The 18,258-nt window shown below is 39.5% G+C and overlaps 2 protein-coding genes across 23 annotated transcripts in view; one reads left to right on the forward strand and one right to left on the reverse strand.

Moving 5' to 3' along the window:
• Positions 1 to 977: 977 nt before the first annotated feature.
• On the reverse strand, positions 978 to 9,154 carry LOC122823346 (NACHT, LRR and PYD domains-containing protein 3-like). Its single transcript, XM_044102852.1, has 9 exons — positions 8,844 to 9,154; positions 7,882 to 8,016; positions 7,707 to 7,778; positions 5,835 to 7,617; positions 3,377 to 3,538; positions 3,108 to 3,281; positions 2,853 to 3,020; positions 2,110 to 2,156; positions 978 to 2,030 (listed from the first exon to the last, which is right to left on the reverse strand). Exons 1-9 carry the CDS (start codon positions 8,884 to 8,886, stop codon positions 1,510 to 1,512), a joined length of 3,105 nt encoding a protein of 1,034 aa, XP_043958787.1. The 5' UTR covers positions 8,887 to 9,154; the 3' UTR covers positions 978 to 1,509.
• Positions 9,155 to 17,188: 8,034 nt separating this feature from the next.
• The window catches only part of LOC122823381 (calcium/calmodulin-dependent protein kinase type II subunit gamma), a 58,918-nt gene continuing 57,848 nt past the window's right edge, over positions 17,189 to 18,258 (forward strand). For 9 of the 22 annotated variants that reach the window (XM_044102943.1, XM_044102939.1, XM_044102937.1 and 6 more), the window contains exon 1: positions 17,190 to 17,465. In XM_044102943.1, the coding sequence (XP_043958878.1) occupies positions 17,401 to 17,465 (65 nt within the window). In that variant the 5' untranslated portion in view covers positions 17,190 to 17,400. Of the gene's footprint in view, positions 17,466 to 18,258 lie in introns of all 22 variants that reach the window. The other 13 variants (XM_044102950.1, XM_044102945.1, XM_044102951.1 and 10 more) reach the window with 3 other exon arrangements.

An 18,258-nucleotide genomic window follows, 5' to 3' on the forward strand; every position in this document is an offset into this window, starting at 1 on the left:
CAACTTTCACTCGTATCCGCACTGATCCGCTGTATCCGCTGAGCTTTTCAGTGTGTAAATAAAATATATGATGTGTACAGAATGAATAGAAAATAACAATTTTAAAGACCTGGCAGAGCAGCCGGGGTGTCGTGGTTTCTCTTGACATGATCAACTGAGATTTAAAAATTGTGGATTTACTCGAGAGATGGGCTTTTTGATATGTTTCTGTCTCTCTGTGTGTGTGCGTGTGTGTGTGTGTGAGTGAATGAATGAATGAATGGGGGGTCGGTCCTGGTGAATTTCTCACGGGGAACAGAGGGATCAGCCAACACACACGACCTTTAGCATCAACTCATTTATCACTTTCTGTTCTGTTTTAACGATGTGACTTTTGTGTCCAGTGTGTGCGTGTTCAGCCCTCTGTTCTGTCTTTCTGTTCACCGTTTCTGATCGACCCGCCATCTTTACTGTAATTTTAATTTCTGTTCCTCCATTTTTTTTCTTCCTCTTTTTGTTTTTCCATTGCCTCCTGGGACTGCTAATAAAATGATTGTTTAAAGTGAAATCGGAAATTCTGATCCTCTTTTCACTGAAGGAAAGACAATTTTAGAAATTGCGAAAAAAGTTAAATTCTTATATTCTCAGTTATTTTTGACAAACTTTGGCATTTTGTAGATAAACTGCTTCTTTCAGAGGATATTTTTCTTATAGTATGGAAGTAAGGCTGCAACTAACGACGATTTTAGTAATAAATTTTTCTGACGATTAATCAGATTAGAAAAAAATAGCTACATTCTGATTAAACATTTTCTACACAATATTATGTTGGATATCAATGAGCAAATTAAATTCCTTTTGTAAATAAAACCATTTTATTCATGTAACTTGATCATTTGTGGCAAAGGATGCATCGCCAACTAAAAAATACTGTCAGCATATTTATTTTTTATTAACTGCTTAATCTAAAATGTTAAAAGAAGTTGACACTTCAATAATTTCAAAAGGTGATCAACATTTTTATTTTATTTGAACCAGGTGAAGCTGCAAATGCAAACATATTTACAGACAAATCTTTCTCTTAAATGTCAAAATTTTGAATTTTTTCCAGATTTGCGTTAATTAATGCTCTGAGTATGTTGTTGAGATTGTATTCTCCAGTTAATGATTAACTGATTAAATTAGCTCACGATTGCTTAAATAATTGATTAATCGAGTAATTATTCAGCTGTATAAAAGTAAAATAAAATTGCAGTTTATTGCATAGTACTTAATGTGATTTATAATTCGGGTCAAATGTTCATATTTACACAACTTCTAATGACATTTTATTACAATTTAAAGCAAGGATGTAAAATGGCATTTTAAAGTCACAGTTTTCGATTTTTTTAATGCTCAGTTCTAATATAATAATCACATTTTTGTTAAACTTTACAACATAAAAAGACATTATCAGGCTCAAACATTTCAGTACTTGGCTCAGGCAGCAGTCGATGCGCCTAATTTCGACATCGGAGGGAAACTTCCGGATTAGCATAACAGTACGGTTGAGTCGACCCAGCCAAGATGGAAGCCGGGGTAGACGGGCTCGGTGAAGGTGGTGTGGAAGGTGTGGAGGAGAGTCCGGTCACCACAGGAGACCCTAAAGAAGGAGAGCGACCCTGCCGTCCAGTCCAGGTAGACTCCTACTTTATTGGAGTTGGGTGTAGCTGGAACAACGTCGTTCATGCTCCCATGCAGGATATGGTAGCTGTTTCTGTTGCAGTTCAGGCCCCAGGAGACGTCATTACGGCCTAACCAGCGGTCATTACCCTCTCCTTTCCTCAACATCCGTCTGTAGGCCACACCGATGCAGACCCTCCCGACCCACTCCGTCTCCCAGTAGCAGCGCCCGGTCAGTCCCTCTGTGCACAGCACCTGGGTCCAGTAGTCGAACCTGTCCGGGTGATCCGGATACGAGTTCTTGGTCCAGCGTGTTGCTTTCTGGTTCCCATTGGAAAGGGAGAGATCCCTGTGGGCTGTGTTTGGGTCCAGGGTCAACTTCTTAAGGTCTGATAGGAAAATAAAGAAGAAAGAATTAATCATTTATATGAGTCAAGCAAAAAATAATCAAATATGTCGGCTACTTACATTTCCTCGGACCAGGTTGGATCCTGGATTCACCACATTGCTCCACACTAAAACAGATTGCTAAATGTTATCTTGGTTCCTTTGGTTTAAGAGAGGAGGTGGCTTGAGTAACCCAAAATTGTACTCACATAAGAGTAGTGATACTTCAACATATTTTTACTCAACTTAAAGTAAAAGTAGCTGTCCAAAATACAAAACTAATGTAAGATTAAAAAAGGATTTGGTAAAAAATCTACTCAAGTACCACGTCACTCCTCAAATTATCAATCTTTTAATATTTAAAAATTACATAACTGCCTTGACTAGATGGGTGGTAGTTAGCACTTTTTCCATTCTAATTAACAATGTTAATTAACAAAAATAGTTCATTATTAACAAGTTTTAAGTGGAATTAACATTTAATAATTGTTAATAAGGTTAATTGTTCATTAACATTTATTAATGTTAATTGTTCTTAAGTAATTGTTACTTAACAAGAATTTATTGTTGTTAATTAACATCATTTAACATCAATTCCATAAATATGTAAAGCATAATTTTGTTTGCTTTACGTAATTATCAATTTTGTAAAGCACATAAAATTAATAAAGCAATTTTTTTCCTTCATCATACAAAATTTCTACAGTAAACACTTTATGATTATAAAGTGAGAAAATGTGAATAGATTTCAAGTTTATGAATATATTTGCAAAGACCAAAGGTAAAGTTTTTGACTGAACCCTGGCAGACTGATGCTTTCTTACCTGAGTATCTGCAGTGTGCATTGTGGGTCCTCCAGCAGAGCTGAAAGCAGCAACAGCCCAGAGTTTCCTGGATGGTTGTAGCTCAAGTCGAGCTCTTTCAGATGGGATGAATTCAGTGCAGATGCCAGGAATGTGCAGCCCTCTTCTGTCACTCTGCATCCTGACAAACTTTGACAAAATTTTATTTCATCAAAATGACCCGTACAGCAGCGTCAGAGAGCCATTTCTTTACTTAGGAAGTATTGCATGTTTTACCGAAGCTGCTCCAGTTTGCAGTACGAACTCCCCAGTCCAGCCGAGAACGTTCTAACTCCATTGTCCTGAAAGTCGTTGTCGGTAAGATCCAGGACTTTTAGGCGGCAGCAGGAGGAGCTGATGACTGATGCTATAGTAACCGAGCTGTTCTCTGTTAGGTTGCAGCTTCTTAGTCTAAGCAAACAAGAAAAAAAATACAAAGACAAAAGTTAAACCCACATATAGTGTCACTTGCATGTACCTGTGGAGCAGACATGTTGGATTTTGACCTCAGTGTCTCCAGTTGGCTGTTCTTTAGCCCGTCAGAGAGGTGCTTCAGTCCTGCATCTGTCAGGTTGTTGTTGCTCAGGTTCAGCTCTCTGAGTTGGGATGAGCTGATGCCACTGGCCAGATTTTCACAGCACATCGCCGTGAGGTTGCATGCTATCAAACTGGACCAGGAAAAAAAATGCATGACATGTGAAAACTGTGCCAGACTTTCCGTATTTGACAACATAGTAGCTAGATAACTAGAAAATTCCTGAAGAAATTTAACTGGGGCCTGCCAAAGTGTGCCCGTCGGTTTGGACCCAGCATTCTGATGCTAAGAATTTGCATCAATGCTAAAGAAAGCTGCAATGTAATCAATAGCATGTGGAGAATCACAAGAATGTTAAGTAAGCTGGACATGCAACATTCAGTATGATAAAGCAAGTGTATTAGCTAAAATGAACAAATATGCTAATGTAAGCATAAATACTTTCAGTAGCATGTGGGGTATCATTAGAATGTTTACTGTCATTTACTTACTCCATTAAGTGTACTAAACATGGCTAATAATTCTGAAAAATAGAAAATAGCTTGTTTAAGCTAAAAGGCTAATGCTAATGAACTGCCTTGCGCAGCAAGGCAGTTCCCTAACCTCGGATAAACAGATAATGCAGAATGATATCATTGCACCGCCTCCGGCAGTGCACTGTCCAGAGGGGCATATTGAGGCTTTTATTTTGAAATTTGCAGTAAGCTTCATATTAAATGCCCACACTAATCCAGTGTCTAAGAGTGCTTTGGATAAACCAATCACGTCAAGCAAAAATGAGCAAATATATGATGTAAAAATTGCCAAAGCTTTTATTTTGAAATTTTTGTTAAGCTTCATTTGAAAGGGTCAAAGTCATCCCATGTGTAACAGTCATTGGATTAAATCAGTCATATAACGCTCAAAAAAGCAATGACCTGATGTAAAAATTTTCAAGGGCTTTTATTTTGAAATTTTCAGTAAGCTTCATTTCAAAGGGCTAGACTCATCCCATGTGTAACAGTGACAGGGTTAAATGAGTTATATACAGCCCATAGCAGCAAGTTGTTCTAAAGGCCAGCTCAGTCCTCCTCTGTTTTAACTGAACTACTAGTTAGAACTACAGTGATGCGTATTTGTAGTCCTAAGCAGCTCTCCCTGCTCTGGGTTCCGTTGCCATGGTAAATAATCCTCTCTGCCAGCTGTGAGTGAGACATCCAGGGGGAGACAATTCTCTGTTTGAGCCAGCCAGTTTGACCAAAAAAAGCATTGCAAACAACTGTTTCCCGTTCGGGAACCGTAATACATATTCGAAAACCGTTTGAAGCATATGAGAGGGCTATTTGTCGTCTCACATAGTCCCGCCATTCATATCTCTACCTCACTCACAGTATTAACATCGATGAGATAAAAAAAGTGTGTGCCATGGTCTGAAATTTATCAGAAATACATGGAAGTGAATCAGTGAGATCTGTCTGCTACCCTGGCGCATGACTTTGCTCTGAAGCACCTGGAGAGAAAACTGTAAGCGCTAGATAATTTTTGAAAACATTTGACCGGAGCAGGCACGCGTATCAATGTCATGACCAAGTTTCATACCAATCATGCAATATTTGTGAGCGTGAGGGCGAGTTAAAAAATGATTTGGGGTCAAAATGTCGCCTGACTCTCACTAGCGGAGCTTTTCACACTCTGATTTTTCCAAAAATCAAAAACTTTGGGTCGCTTAGAAAGAAGTTGTGGACAAACCATAATACATATTGACGGTTGTCTTCACTTTAAAAGAGATCACGGACGTATCTACAAAATGAAGTTTGAATGACGTTTCTACATGAAGTTATGACACAGAAAATCCTCAAAATAGGGTATTTTCAGGATTTAGAGACTTGCACCTGGTGAGCTCGTTAGTGATTTTGGGGTCGTTTTTTGCTTTTTACGTCGCCATGGTAACTCCAAATCCCACCAAAAGTAATAGCACCCCTCCCGGGCACGAGCCGCACGTTTTGATACCACTTTTGTGGGTGGGCTCGCAGCGGTGCGAGCCGCATTCCGGTAGGCGGATGAATAAGTTAAGAATAAAGAAACATTCTATTGGGTGTAGAACAATAGGTGCCTCTACATACATTTTCACTCTACATACTTTTTAGAAGTAGTTTTTTTCAGTTTTACTGTAATACACAAGCAGCCTCCCATTTTTTTTGGAGTCTCTTGAGTTTGTTGACTTTGTCAGCCATATTGCTGGACACCATCATGTCCGATGTTAACATGTGAAGTCCAGGGATTAGTGTCAGGATTACAAAGATCTTGCAAAGCAGTTTTCTATCCATTCCATGTAAAAGTACAGTTATTTCTAAAGCGTTTATAACTTTTAAGTACCACAATAGCATACATTAAAGTAAGTGTTTGGAAAGTCTCAATCTGAACTAAAAAGATCGTACCAAAGGACTTACTTTGCAACTTGGACTGTTTTCACAACAGGCATTAGTCTCAGGAGCCCCTCTTCTGACCTCATGTAGTTACTCAGATCAAACACATTAAGCTCTTCTTCTGAGGTCTGCAATACAAAGATCAGTGTGGCCCAGTCGGCAGGTGAAAGGGTGGCTTGGTTCAAAATGCCCGAGCTGAAGATGTCCTGAACTTTCTCCACAAGAGAGTGGTCATTCAGCTCATTCAGACAGTGCAAGAGATTGAAGCACTTTTCAAGAGATTGGCTGTCTTCTATCCTCTCCTTTATGTGTTTAATGATTTCAGTTCTGGTTCTTTGATGAGTTCTGTTGTTGGTCATTAGATGCTTCAACAACGTTTGATTGGACTCCAGTGATAGACCCAAAAGGAAGCGCAAAAAGATGTCAAAATGCCCATTTTCACACCGCAGTGCCTTTTCTACAGCTTCTTTGTAGAGGATGACCTCTGATGATTCTCTGGACATTAGACGGCGTGACACAGATGACTTCTTGACCAAAACGTTGTCGTTTTCGTTGTGGAACATGAGGTAGACATACAGCGCTGCAAAGAATTCTTGAATGGTCAAATGCACAAAGCAGAACATCCTCTCTTTACACACTGTCATCTCCTCGTTGAAGATCTGTGTGTAAACACCTGAAAACATGGAGGCCTCTGTGACCTTGATGCCATTAAGGATGAGGTCACTCTCGTAGAAGATCAGGTGACCCTTCGCCAGCTCTTTGAAAGCAAGTTTACCCAAAGCAAGGAGGTTACTTCTCACACAGTCAGTAGTGGAGTCTCTTCTTGTCAGTTTTTTCTTCATTTTCTCCACATAGAAGGACAAGAAGTGGATGTACATCTGTGTGAGACTCCTCGGTGTCTCTTTGCTGTCTTTATTTGCCAGGTTCTTCTCAAGAACACTTGCCGCCATCCAGCAGAAGATTGGTAAGTGGCACATGATGTGAAGACTTCTGCAGGATTTCACATGTGCGATCACCCGATTTGCTACGGTTTTGTCAGTAATCTTCCTCCTGAAGTACTCTTCTTTCTGTGAGTCGTTAAATCCCCGCACATCAGTGACCAGATCAATGTACTCAACTGGGATTTGAGCTGAAGCTACTGGTCGAGTTGTAATCCAAATGAGAGCCAAGGGAAGCAGACATCCCCTGATCAGGTTTGTGAGAATCACAGAAACTGTGCTTGGCTTTGTAACGTCTGACAATATTTCACTTTTCTGAAAGTCCAGCGACAGCCGACTCTCATCCAGGCCGTCCAAGATGAAGAGGATTTTGCTTTCAGGCTCGTTAAAGATTTCTGTGTCTTTTATTTCAGGGTAAAACACACGGAGAAGCTCCACCAGACTAAAAGCAGTCTTTTTCATTACATTCAGCTCTCGAAAGGAGAGGGAAAACACAAAATCTATCTCTGTGTTTGCCTTCTCCTCTGCCCAGTCAAGAGCAAACTTATTGGCCGATACGGTTTTTCCAATACCGGCGACTCCCCTGGTGACCACAATTTTTATGTGCCGTTCGCCTCCGGGTTGACACTCAAACAGACGACTGCAGTGGATTAACTTGTCCTGAGTTGCACATCTCTTCGATGCAATCTCTATCTGTCTCACTTCGTGCTCTTTGTTAACCACACCACATCCGCCCTCAGTGATGTAGAGCTCCGTGTAGATCTGATTGAGAGACATCTTATTTGCATCCGTTCCAATCCCTTCATGCAAATGACTGAACTTCCTCCTCAGAGTTGCTTTCACTTTTTGTTGGCATTCTGCTAATTTATCTGAGGAAAATTGTACAAGGTTATTAATCGTGTCTTTATGATGTTGCGCAACCATTTTGCATTTACTTTGAGGAAGAGGAAGTGCTTACTTTGGTTCTGCTCAGCATTGCAACTGCCTGCAACGTCTTGGTTCAGAGATTCTCTGAAGACATAATTTGATTCTGCAGAATAAAATAAATACAGAATTAAGAGAAAACATTAAAATACTAATGCAATTGAACCCCTTTATTGAGGTATAGGTAATATGACTTTAAGTATGCCTACCTTTGCCCATTGATATATTAATGTTAATGCTGCCAACGCTGGAGCCAACGATGGAAGGAGCCACCACATTGCTGCCACCTTGAGCAGTGAAGCTGGGCTGGAAATGATGAATTTCAGCCTGAATTGAGGAAATTCCTAAAAAGACACAATGAATAATTAAACTCTAAACATTTAGTGACACTTTAAAAGTCTGCTGGTTCAAAGCATCAAACAAATTCAATAAGTTCAGCATGCTGGTGCAGAGGTCTTAATAAAAATTTATTTGCACATCTGTATCTGGTTTTCAGCTAAATATGCTTCTACACAGATTTATTTTGGTCTCTCTTTTTGTTGCACATCGTCAAACAAATGCTAATTCCAGACAAAGGTGTCTTGAATAAATAAAAAGGCTGTTTTTAAGTTAATAATTCAAACCAACCTGGCTGCAACTGCATCCTAAACTTGACAACTGGTTTTGCTGCTCTGGCCTGCAATCTTCACTCTGTTTTGTTTTAGAGACATTTTGGCTCACTCTTCTTTGCAGTTATGTTTTAACTTCAGCATGAGAGGCATGTTAAAGGTCACACCGCAGAGGGAAGGCACTTTTTCATCAATATTGAGAAATTATTGAGTTGAAATAAGCTCCTACACCTTGCTGAAAGATTATCTATAAGATAGTTTTGTTTTATTTCAAGTGTATTAAGATATTTGCACTAGAAGCCAGAAATAATTGGTAAGATTTTTGCTGTGATTACCTAGAGCCATGTTGTTTTGGATAACGATAAAATATGAAAACTTTAAATATTTTTCCTCTGGCTACTTTTGTCTGATGATGAAATTTCTTTGGTGATCTGAAACATTTAACAAAAATTAAAATCTTTAAGGAGACAAATATTTTTTCACAGCTGAGTCAATCTGAACCTATTTTTTTTTAAGAGTTACGACATTCTGAGTCATTTTTGTTAGAAAACATCCATCCTTACCTCTAGAGTCTTTAATTGCTTCATCTTCAGCCTTTTGCTCCATGTTTTGCCTCGTTCCTCATCCTCTTGTTGCTTCTGTTAGCTGATACGTTTCACCTCCTCTGACACTTTTTCAGTCGTTTTCTCCCAGTAAGTCACAAAGACAATCTGACAAACTACGAGTAAAGAGCAAGCAGCTTCCCTTCACAACATAAACACAGACAATTCTTAATATCAGAGAAGCTTAGCAGCTTCAACAATAACAGTAACTACTGACTGTTTCTCACGATAACGTTTGCACGTAAACGAGAGAAGAAAACAGGAAGTGTCGAAATAGTTTGTCTGAGTAGTCTTCTGTAACTGGTGAGGGGGAGAATGAGCAAACCACAGCACTTTCGTTTGCTAGAAAACGAAATTAAGTTTGGTAAACTATGTTTCAATGTGACAATTAGTTTACTGTACGACCAATGAAGGAAAAGGAGCTTTTATTCTTAAGTAAATGCACAAATCAGCCAAGTGAACCCAAAGTAAAGAAATCTATGTAATATGTGAACTCACAGGATGTACAGTGAAGACACATGGTTTATTTCTGTTGGTATTGCTTTAATTGAATATGAAATTTGTTCTTTATCAATATCAGATAAATTGATTTTCAGATGATAAATGAAGCAAAAGTGTGAGGGTAAAAAATTGAGAATTAATTTGCAGTTATGTTTAAATCTTTTTTATTTCCATCTTGTCTTTGATTTTAAAGGAATCTTCAGCGGATTTATCAAATTGAAAATCTTTATTAAGTCATGATTAAACTGCAGTTAGTTGAGCAACTAATTTCAAGGTAAATTGTGAACATCACACCTTGTTCCTGGGGCGAAAGCAAAGTTTGAAAGTTTGTCAAATAACAGATTTTTATTTAATTTTAAGTGACTTCATCCTTAAATCAACGGTTATAAAAATGTTCATGTGTTTTATTTCCCAGAGCCTAATCAAGCACAAGCATTTTGTGGAACTAGTTGAAGAAAATCCTAACATGAGATTACATTACAACTAAAGATTCATTTTAAAGAACAATTTAAAGCTTTATGAAAACAAACTGCATTCCCATCAGTGCTAACTGAGTTTCTACACATTTTATACAGCTGGGATGAAGGGCGGTCAGGGTCAATAAGGCCCTACCAGAAATGATTTCTAAAAAGGAAATAATCTGAGGAGCAGGAAGAATATTTTACTACAGATTCCCATATTATCAAGTTGCTCAAATTATTTAAATTACTGCATTAGAAAGATGTAAATCTTTTCTCCTTTAGTTGTTAAAGACTGTTTTCCAATCAGTGAAATTTTCCTTTAAGACAGAATAAAAAATAAAAAAAAAGTTAATTCAGCAATCATGAGGTCAAACCCTTCGTCACTGCAATTCTGCACCGGCGCCATCTGAACACTAGGTGGCATCAAAACTCAAGGTTTAGTCATCCGGTTTTCTCTGCGTCTGTTGTGAAAAACTGCAACCTTTGCCATATCAAGATATTTTCCCCTGTAATATAATTTTTCCAAAGAAAGTTTCAGGATCGACCTGAATCGAATGAGCTGAACAGATGATAACGTTAAAAAAAAACAAGAAAGAGAGGGAGAGAGAGATTATTCTTTTTAACTTGTTCATTGTAAATTCAAGGTTTGTTTCAGATAGTTAAAATAACTTTGGAACATTTAAGTACCACTCTGCATTTCAAAATTCAGATATTTTTTTAATGTGCTACTCCTGTCTGATTAAAATGAATAGCCATAGCAACACTAGTACAATAAAAGCTGAATGAATCATCTGGTGTCGACCTGTTGGTATGGGGGGGTCCCCTAATAAAAATCTGTTTAGGGCCCCAAAACGGCTTGGGCCGGCCCTGCTTCTAGATGACTTGTCACAAATTGCAGACGGGATTTCTTCTGGCTTCTTAACTGTTTTGTCGCCAGATTCTCGTCAACAAAATATGATTTTATGAGCAGGATCTACGGTTCTTGTTAGTTTATGTGCACAAGAAAAGCCACCGGTTGACATAAGTAGACGTATTTCTTCATTTATCAAGACCAGGAGCTGAGAATGTGTCTGATTTCTGCTGCGATGTTAGAAAAGCCGGCCATCATTTATTCATTCCTGTCCAAGCTGACTGAGCACTCTGGCATTTAATCAGTAATGCCTTGCCTTTTTCTTTTTTTTTCTTTTATTTTTGCCTCTGTGCAGCCACACAAGTTGACACAAAGTTGCTGCACCGCTCAGCCAGGACAAACTCGCTGAGCATCTGGGGGTCAGGGGCTTGTGGCTGCAGGGCGTCACGGCATCACGACAACAGGAGCTGACGGAGGAGAGACATTATTATTCACTCACTCTCCCCTCCACCCGACATTCAGTCGGATTGTTGCTCCAAAGCTGCGGAGAATGGGAGTGTCATGACTCAACTCTTGGCCCCAGCCGCCTTGTAAGTTGTCATGATGTAACAGATGGCGTAGTCATCCTCATTAGTCACAACAAAGGAAGAAGTCTGGCCTGGATATATCAGAGCTGCTGAGACTCTAATTTCGCAAACTTGTGTTTACTGGACACGTTTGGAGTTTGTTGCAAATGAAACATAAGATTTAAGCTCTGCAAAAAGAAAAGAAATGTAATAAACAAAATCCTACGAAGTATTTTGGTCTCGTTTCTTGTGAAAGTATCTTAATACACTTGAAATAAGATAAAACTAACTTACAAATAAATTTTAGAAGATTGTTTTAAGTAAATAATACAGTAATATCGACAAAAAAGTTGTAGTTATAACTTATATATTATAACTTATGTCCTACATATTGTTGAAAAGCTACTTGTAAGTTAGTTTTGTCATATTATTTTAGTTATTGATTCATCTATCAATTCTTTTGACAATTGATCAATCAGATAAAAAATTTGACACATTGTACAGATTTTTTTAATATACCCACTTAAGAATTTTTTATACAATATAAGGAATGTGTTAAAAAATAAAATAAACCAATGAGTGAAATTCTTTTTAAATAAGAAAATAAACATTTTATTGCCTAAAATGCAACAACAGAGCATCCCTTGGGTGAATATGAACTAACACAATGCCACTTTATTACATTTACAGACAAAATGTTTTCATCTTAAATGCAAAATGTATAAATATATTTTAACAACATTGAATTGATTATTGCTCTGGATATGTTTTATTTTTCAATAAATTGCCTTTTTGTTGTTTTTTTTCTTCCAGTTAAGGATTAATCAATTATTAAATTAGTTGCCGATTATTTCAGTAATCACGATTAAACCGATTAATCCGATTAATCATTTCAGCACTTTAAGATGCTCCTAATGAAACAGGTCAGAAATATGTGAGCATAAATCTTTGCTCACTGGGTTTAAATGATCTGCCTTTTCTCTGAGCTTCCAGCACAACAGTTTGTTGTAGAACAGGCTGCTTCATGCTATTTTACAGACAGTGGGTGTTTTGTTTTTAAATGTGGGGTGGCATGGGAACAGTAAGTGATGGCAACATAAGTATCTGCCAGGTTTTCCATTACAGAATCAGGAGGGAAGCTAACATCAGCTGGTGGCCTGCAGAGGATGACTGAGCTGCTTAGTCCCTCAGAGTAACTTCATTTTTATTACAGTAGCTTAATATCAGATTGAAGATATTTAGAAAGCTACCATTACTTATTTATGTTTTACTTGAAAACATGCTTTTGGTGCTTTGCATAACTCCCTTTTACCAAGAGAGCATCTCTCCTCTTGTAACGTTTCAGAAAGTTGCATAATCCCCTAAGGTTTTCCATAGGAATTAAAGAAGCTTGAGTTTGCCTTCTCTATTGATTTTATCATGTTTTAATCAATCCAATCAGTCAAATTTTATATGTATAGCACATTTCAACAGCAAGGCATTTCAAAGTGCTTTACATCATAACAAACACAAAAATACAAAGTCATGCAACGTAGAATCAACAATCAAAACATGACATTAAGTCAAGTGCCATCGTTAAATCTGTAATGGACTACGTTGCAAATACAACTCTAAACAGGTGAGATTTAAAGGAAGTCTGTGTTTCAGCTGTTTTACAGTTTTCTGGAAGTTTGTTCCAGATCTGTGGCGCATAGAAGCTGAGTGCTGCTTCTCCTCGTTTGGTTCTGGTTCTGGGGTTGCAGAGCAGATCAGGGTAACTACTTGTTTTAGATTTAAACCCCAGAAACAGGAAGTAGTAGATAACTAATTAAAAATAATTCTAGAAAGCATAAAATAGAATTGTAGATTGTGTCAGTAAACATGGATCTTTTGAATAAAGTCAATGTGAGAATGTGCAATGACACATGCAAGAGCACTAAATTTATATTTACAACGTTTGCCGTTATGTTAATGGATGCTGTGTATCTGTGCCACCATCATGGTCTGGGTGCAGTAATGCAAGACAAAGAATAAGCCTAACACTTGCTGAAAAAAAATCACATAATTTCTCTTAAATTAAATCCTTCTCACTCCTCGTTTCCTCCTCTGCTCTTGTGTTTCTTCTGAACTGGGCAAGGCGTAGTAGTGTGTGGTCGGTGTGAGATAACAAAGGCTGAGGAGTTCACAATTATATAAGTCCTGTGGAGGCTGTGGAGGAAGAGGAGGAGAGGCAGCAGGGTTAGCACGTAGGAAAAGCAGGGCAGGAAAGGGCCAGTGTAGCCTGCGTTGCAGTGCTCATTTGTCTTGCACACCGACAAACACACACACTCTCTCTCTCTCTCACACACACACACACACACACACATGCTGGCCTCCTTTCGCTGCTCCTCATCACAGATTCAGCAAATACTGCCTCGCAATATCTGAACTTTTCACTGTTTTATGTTCCCACGCTGACAACCACGCAGAAAGATTTTCAAGTGAAATCACTATTATGCTCTTTTTTTCTCTTTCTCTCTCTCTCTCTCTCTTCCTCTCTCTCTCTCTCGCTGACAGAGCTGTTTGCTGTCCCACCTCTGGGCTGGAGTGCTGAGCAGGCAGCCACACATACACACACACACACGCATACACACACACACACACGCACACACACACACACACACACACACACACTCTGAGCCTCTAACTGTAACTCTCCAGCTCTACAGCTGCCTGCAGCCCCACCCGCCTGTCCTCTGACGGCCTCCCACTCATGCCACATTAAACATTTAGTGAGGCACTCTGGATCTGTGTGACACCATCTTTTAGCGCCACCAAGCTAACAGCCCTCACTCTGTGGAAAAAAACATAGGTACACGCCTGTCAGTGGAAACTTGATATAGCGGTCGCAATGTTCCCACTGCCCCTTCCTGTCCCTCTTACTTACCTACAAGCGCAGGCTCTCAGTTACGAGGTAAAATCAGATAAACCTTTAGTCTTTATTCAATAGATGCATAAACTGTGTGGGGTTGTTCTTTTGCATCACAGTTTAACCAGGTGGATTTGAATAAAGTAAAATATCATCAAAAAGTAAATTTATTTCAATAATTCAGTACTAAAAGCGAGCTGACATATTGTAAAAATTAAATTCCAAAATGTAGTTCCTTAGAAATTTACCTTATTTAAGATAAAGGAATATTTAATACAGAATGCTATGCACGGTCTGGCAGATGATCACAAATACCCTCCACAAGATGCTGGTTATTCAGAGTGCATAGAAAGTTGAGTGGAAGGAAAAAATGCCTGCTTAGACATTGGAAGATGAGCAACACCAGACCCAACAATGCAGTTGAGCTGAAGGTAACTATTCCTTTCAGTACACCGAAATTTTTAATGAAATATTTTAATCTTCTGCTTCAATGTAAGCATGGTTCAAAAACAGTAATTCTGTATAGAACTTAACAAATTTGAAGTCGTGCCTATTTGGAAAACAACTCTCAAGCTTTAACATCCTGGCTGATCTCTTGAAATACTGCTTCGATATTTCTTTTCCACGCAATTTCCTTGTAACATCATCAGGTCGTATCCAGTTATAGAGAATAATTTTCATTTCATTTTGATTGAAATTACTCCTGTTAGAGTCCAGCTCAATCCAATCATACAGTCAGATTTAGATATGTGCAGTTTAATTTAATCTAAATTGCGATAAAACACAGATTCAGTTGATTACTAAATGTCATTTGGCAAAAATACTAATTTATCCTCCTGAGCAAGCATGTGGCGACAGTGGAGTGGAGTGGAAACAAACAGTTTCTCAGACGTGATAAAGTGATAAATGGACCCGAAGATATTCTACCTTCCAAGATAGCTTCTCATATCAAATGAAGTCATCAAAACCATCAAGCAAGTACATTAAAAATACAGATCGATGTTCCAGTTGTTAGGAATCAAAGGCAACTATTTGAATCAGGTGATGTGAATGAACTCAGTGTTTCAGCTGTTTTGAAAGTTTTTTCCAGATTAGTGGAGAATAAAAGCTGAATGCTGCTTCTCCATATTTGGTTCTGGTCTGGAAATGTTGATACAACAACAGCAAGTCTTTAATGTATTTTAGTGCTAAGTTTTTCAGTGATTTATAAACAAACATCAGTATTTTAAAGTATATTCTCCGAGATACGTGGAGCCAGTGGAAGGACTTTAGAACTGGGGTGATGTGCTCTATCTTCCTGGTTTTAGTCAGAACACCAGCAGCTGCAGCTGGAGGATCAACGTTTTAGACAGACCTGTGAAGACACTGTTGCAGTAATCAGTGCAGCTAAAGATAAATGCATGGATGAATTTCTTTAATCCTGGAAATGTTCTTCAGGTAATAGAATGCTGACTTTATAGCTGTCTTAATGTGACTCTGAAGGTTCAGGTCTGAGTCCATCACTACAGTCAGATTTCGGACCTGATTGCTAATTTCCAGCTGTAATAACTGAAGCTGTGTGTTGATTCTAGATCATTCCTCTTTAGATGCAAAGATAATAACTTCAGTTTTGTTTCTGTTCAGATGGAGAACATTGTGCTAGATCCACAGAATTTATGTTCTAAGCATAAATTCAGTGCTTGGATGGGTTCTGAAGGCATTAAACCCATAGGATTGGGTTTAGTGCAACTGAAATTGAAACATGAAAACAAGGTGAGGACGACTCAGAGTACGGATATTGGACTCTGGACTTTGTGGACTGGTGCCTGTGGAACCACCTCCTGATCAACAGAACACCAAGGAGCTAATGGCAGGTTTCTGCAGGTGCAGACCCACCCCTGCCTAGTGATTGGTTGTTCCCACAGAGAGGTAACTGGTATATATATTTAATATAACAAGGCCTTCAAGAAAAAATTGTTTCTGTCTTTTGTGAATCATTTTGAAAATACTAATGTTGTGCTCTGAAGTGGTTCTGGTGTCAATCAGTTGTTGGTCACACCTGGAACATCCCCAGTCTGGCCAACTCTGAAAATTTCTATTTTACTCCAAATTCGGACTAGCATCTTGTTTTTGCAGCTAAAATCAAGACTCATTTAGATCAAGGCACATTTTTCCAATCTGTTATTGTCCATATGATTTTTTTTTTTTTACTTGTTTCATGTTTTCTGCTGACAGGAATAAGTTGTATGACTGAGCTGATTCAGGGTTTGTTCAGTTGTGTTTTCCAAGGTGGTATTTTGCATGTCTTCCTTGGCAGAAGTGGCTGTTTGAGCCACTGTTGTCTTTCTATCATCTCAAACCAGTCTGCATATTGTCCTCTGATCTCTGACATCAACAAAAGGCCGTTTGTCCACACTATTGCTGCTTTCCTCTTCCAACCAGTCTCATACAAATTACCTTAATTTGCCTTTCTTTCTTTACCATTCTAGCAAACAGTTGTAACTTCACTAAGTAATGTTTTACACAGCTAGGATGGATTCAATGTGATCAGCTCTATTTGTGCAAACAGTGCTCCTAATAATGTGAATAAGTTGTGTAAACAATCATGAGGAAGAGAATGGTCTTCTCTATTTTTTGCCCTGTACCGTGCTTGTTTCATAACCTGTCTGTAAGTATGTGTCTGCTGCAGTGAGCTGTGTCTCCCAGGGGTTGGGTGTATCCCAGCCAGTGCAGTAAAATGCTGTTGGGATCTTCTTTGGTTTATCTGGAGCATGCATGAGCAGAGCTGGATCTCCAAATAGCCAGTCGTCTGCACCATCTTTCCCCTTTCGGTTTTCCCATCGAGGTATTTATTATGACTCTCTTTTTCTTATTTTTTCTTCTAAATAACTGAAGTGAAGCAAATATTTCACAGCTACCCACGTTTTCAATGACTTCATTAGAACCGGAGGCACTGGTCTCATGCTGCACGTGCCTATTCTCGCGAGAATTTCTCCCCCGTTTTTTTTTTTTTTTAATTTCTTTACGACACACATACACACACATCATCATCATCACTCCTCCTCCCCCGACCCCTCCCTTTCCGTATCTGCTCGCCTCTCTCCTCTCTTTTCAGTCTTGCTTGCCTGTCAGAAAGGTGCTCCAGTATCGGAGGCTAGGCTACCCTCCTCTCGGACCCCCCTCCCCCGTACGAGAGCCAGCCGCCGTCGAATCCCCCCCCCCGCCGCCCAAGGCTAGGGCTCCCCACCCCTCTTTCTCTCTCACGGCTCCAACCATGGCGACCACCGCTACTTCCACCCGGTTCACCGACGAGTACCAGCTGTACGAGGAGCTCGGGAAGTAAGCAGCATCGTGTTTGGCTTGTCGTTTTGTCCCCCACCCCCGCAGCAGCAGCACCACCACCAGCAGCAGCAGCTTCGCTTGAACATTATTTCTGTTTAGCCAGCTTAGCAGGTGATATCTGGCACAAAATGCGCATTGATCGAGTTTTGGTGATTTGTTCGTGTGTTTTAGAGCCGGGGTGCTTATTGTCGTGGGCTAAAACAGCCGCTCGCTGTCGGCTAACTGAACTAGCATCTCCCGCAGTAACGGACGTGCTACAATGGCTGATATTGATAAACTAGCCTTGTTAGCCCGCTACTGTTTCTTCTGTAAAGACGAGATAATCACACAGAGGATGGTGCAGTGACAGCTATTCGCCCTTCCGTGTTCGCCAGCCGGTATTTTCTGGTCTGCTGGAGCCGCCAGCGGGGCCCCAGGAGACTCCAGAGTCGCAGCCCTCTGACATTTAACCAGCCCGCTTAAGTCTGCTACAGTCTGACAGCTCCGTGCGGGCTCGGTGTACCTGCGGCTAACTAGGCCGGCCACTGTTGATAGTTTGCCCCCTAGAATAATCTCTTTAACCCCGTTGAGTTTGGCTACGTACCCCTGAATTTTTAGATCAGGAAGTTATTCGTTGCTGGATTCGCGGAGTTGTGCTTGCAGTGAAATAATGTCAGTACACCGACCGACACCGACCTGACCATCAGTTGTCAATAAAAGCTTTCTCCTTATGGATCTGTCATACAGCTGCTTGTCCGCTGTTGTGGCTCTTACCGGGTAGGAGGCAGGGGTGTGTTTTCTCGGTATTGTG

The sequence above is a fragment of the Gambusia affinis genome, linkage group LG20 (genome assembly GCF_019740435.1).
Source record: "Gambusia affinis linkage group LG20, SWU_Gaff_1.0, whole genome shotgun sequence".
NCBI classification, from domain to species: Eukaryota; Metazoa; Chordata; class Actinopteri; order Cyprinodontiformes; family Poeciliidae; genus Gambusia; species Gambusia affinis.

What these genes read in the sequence shown, in the direction of transcription:
- LOC122823346 (XM_044102852.1), bottom strand. Translation starts at nt 8,886, where the DNA reads ATGGAGCAAAAGGCTGAAGATGAAGCAATTAAAGACTCTAGAG. An exon ending in AGCAATTAAAGACTCTAGAG is followed by an intron (nt 8,017 to 8,843) that starts GTAAGGATGGAT and finishes GTGTCTTTTTAG; the next exon opens with GAATTTCCTCAATTCAGGCT. An exon ending in TAATATATCAATGGGCAAAG is followed by an intron (nt 7,779 to 7,881) that starts GTAGGCATACTT and finishes TTTATTCTGCAG; the next exon opens with AATCAAATTATGTCTTCAGA.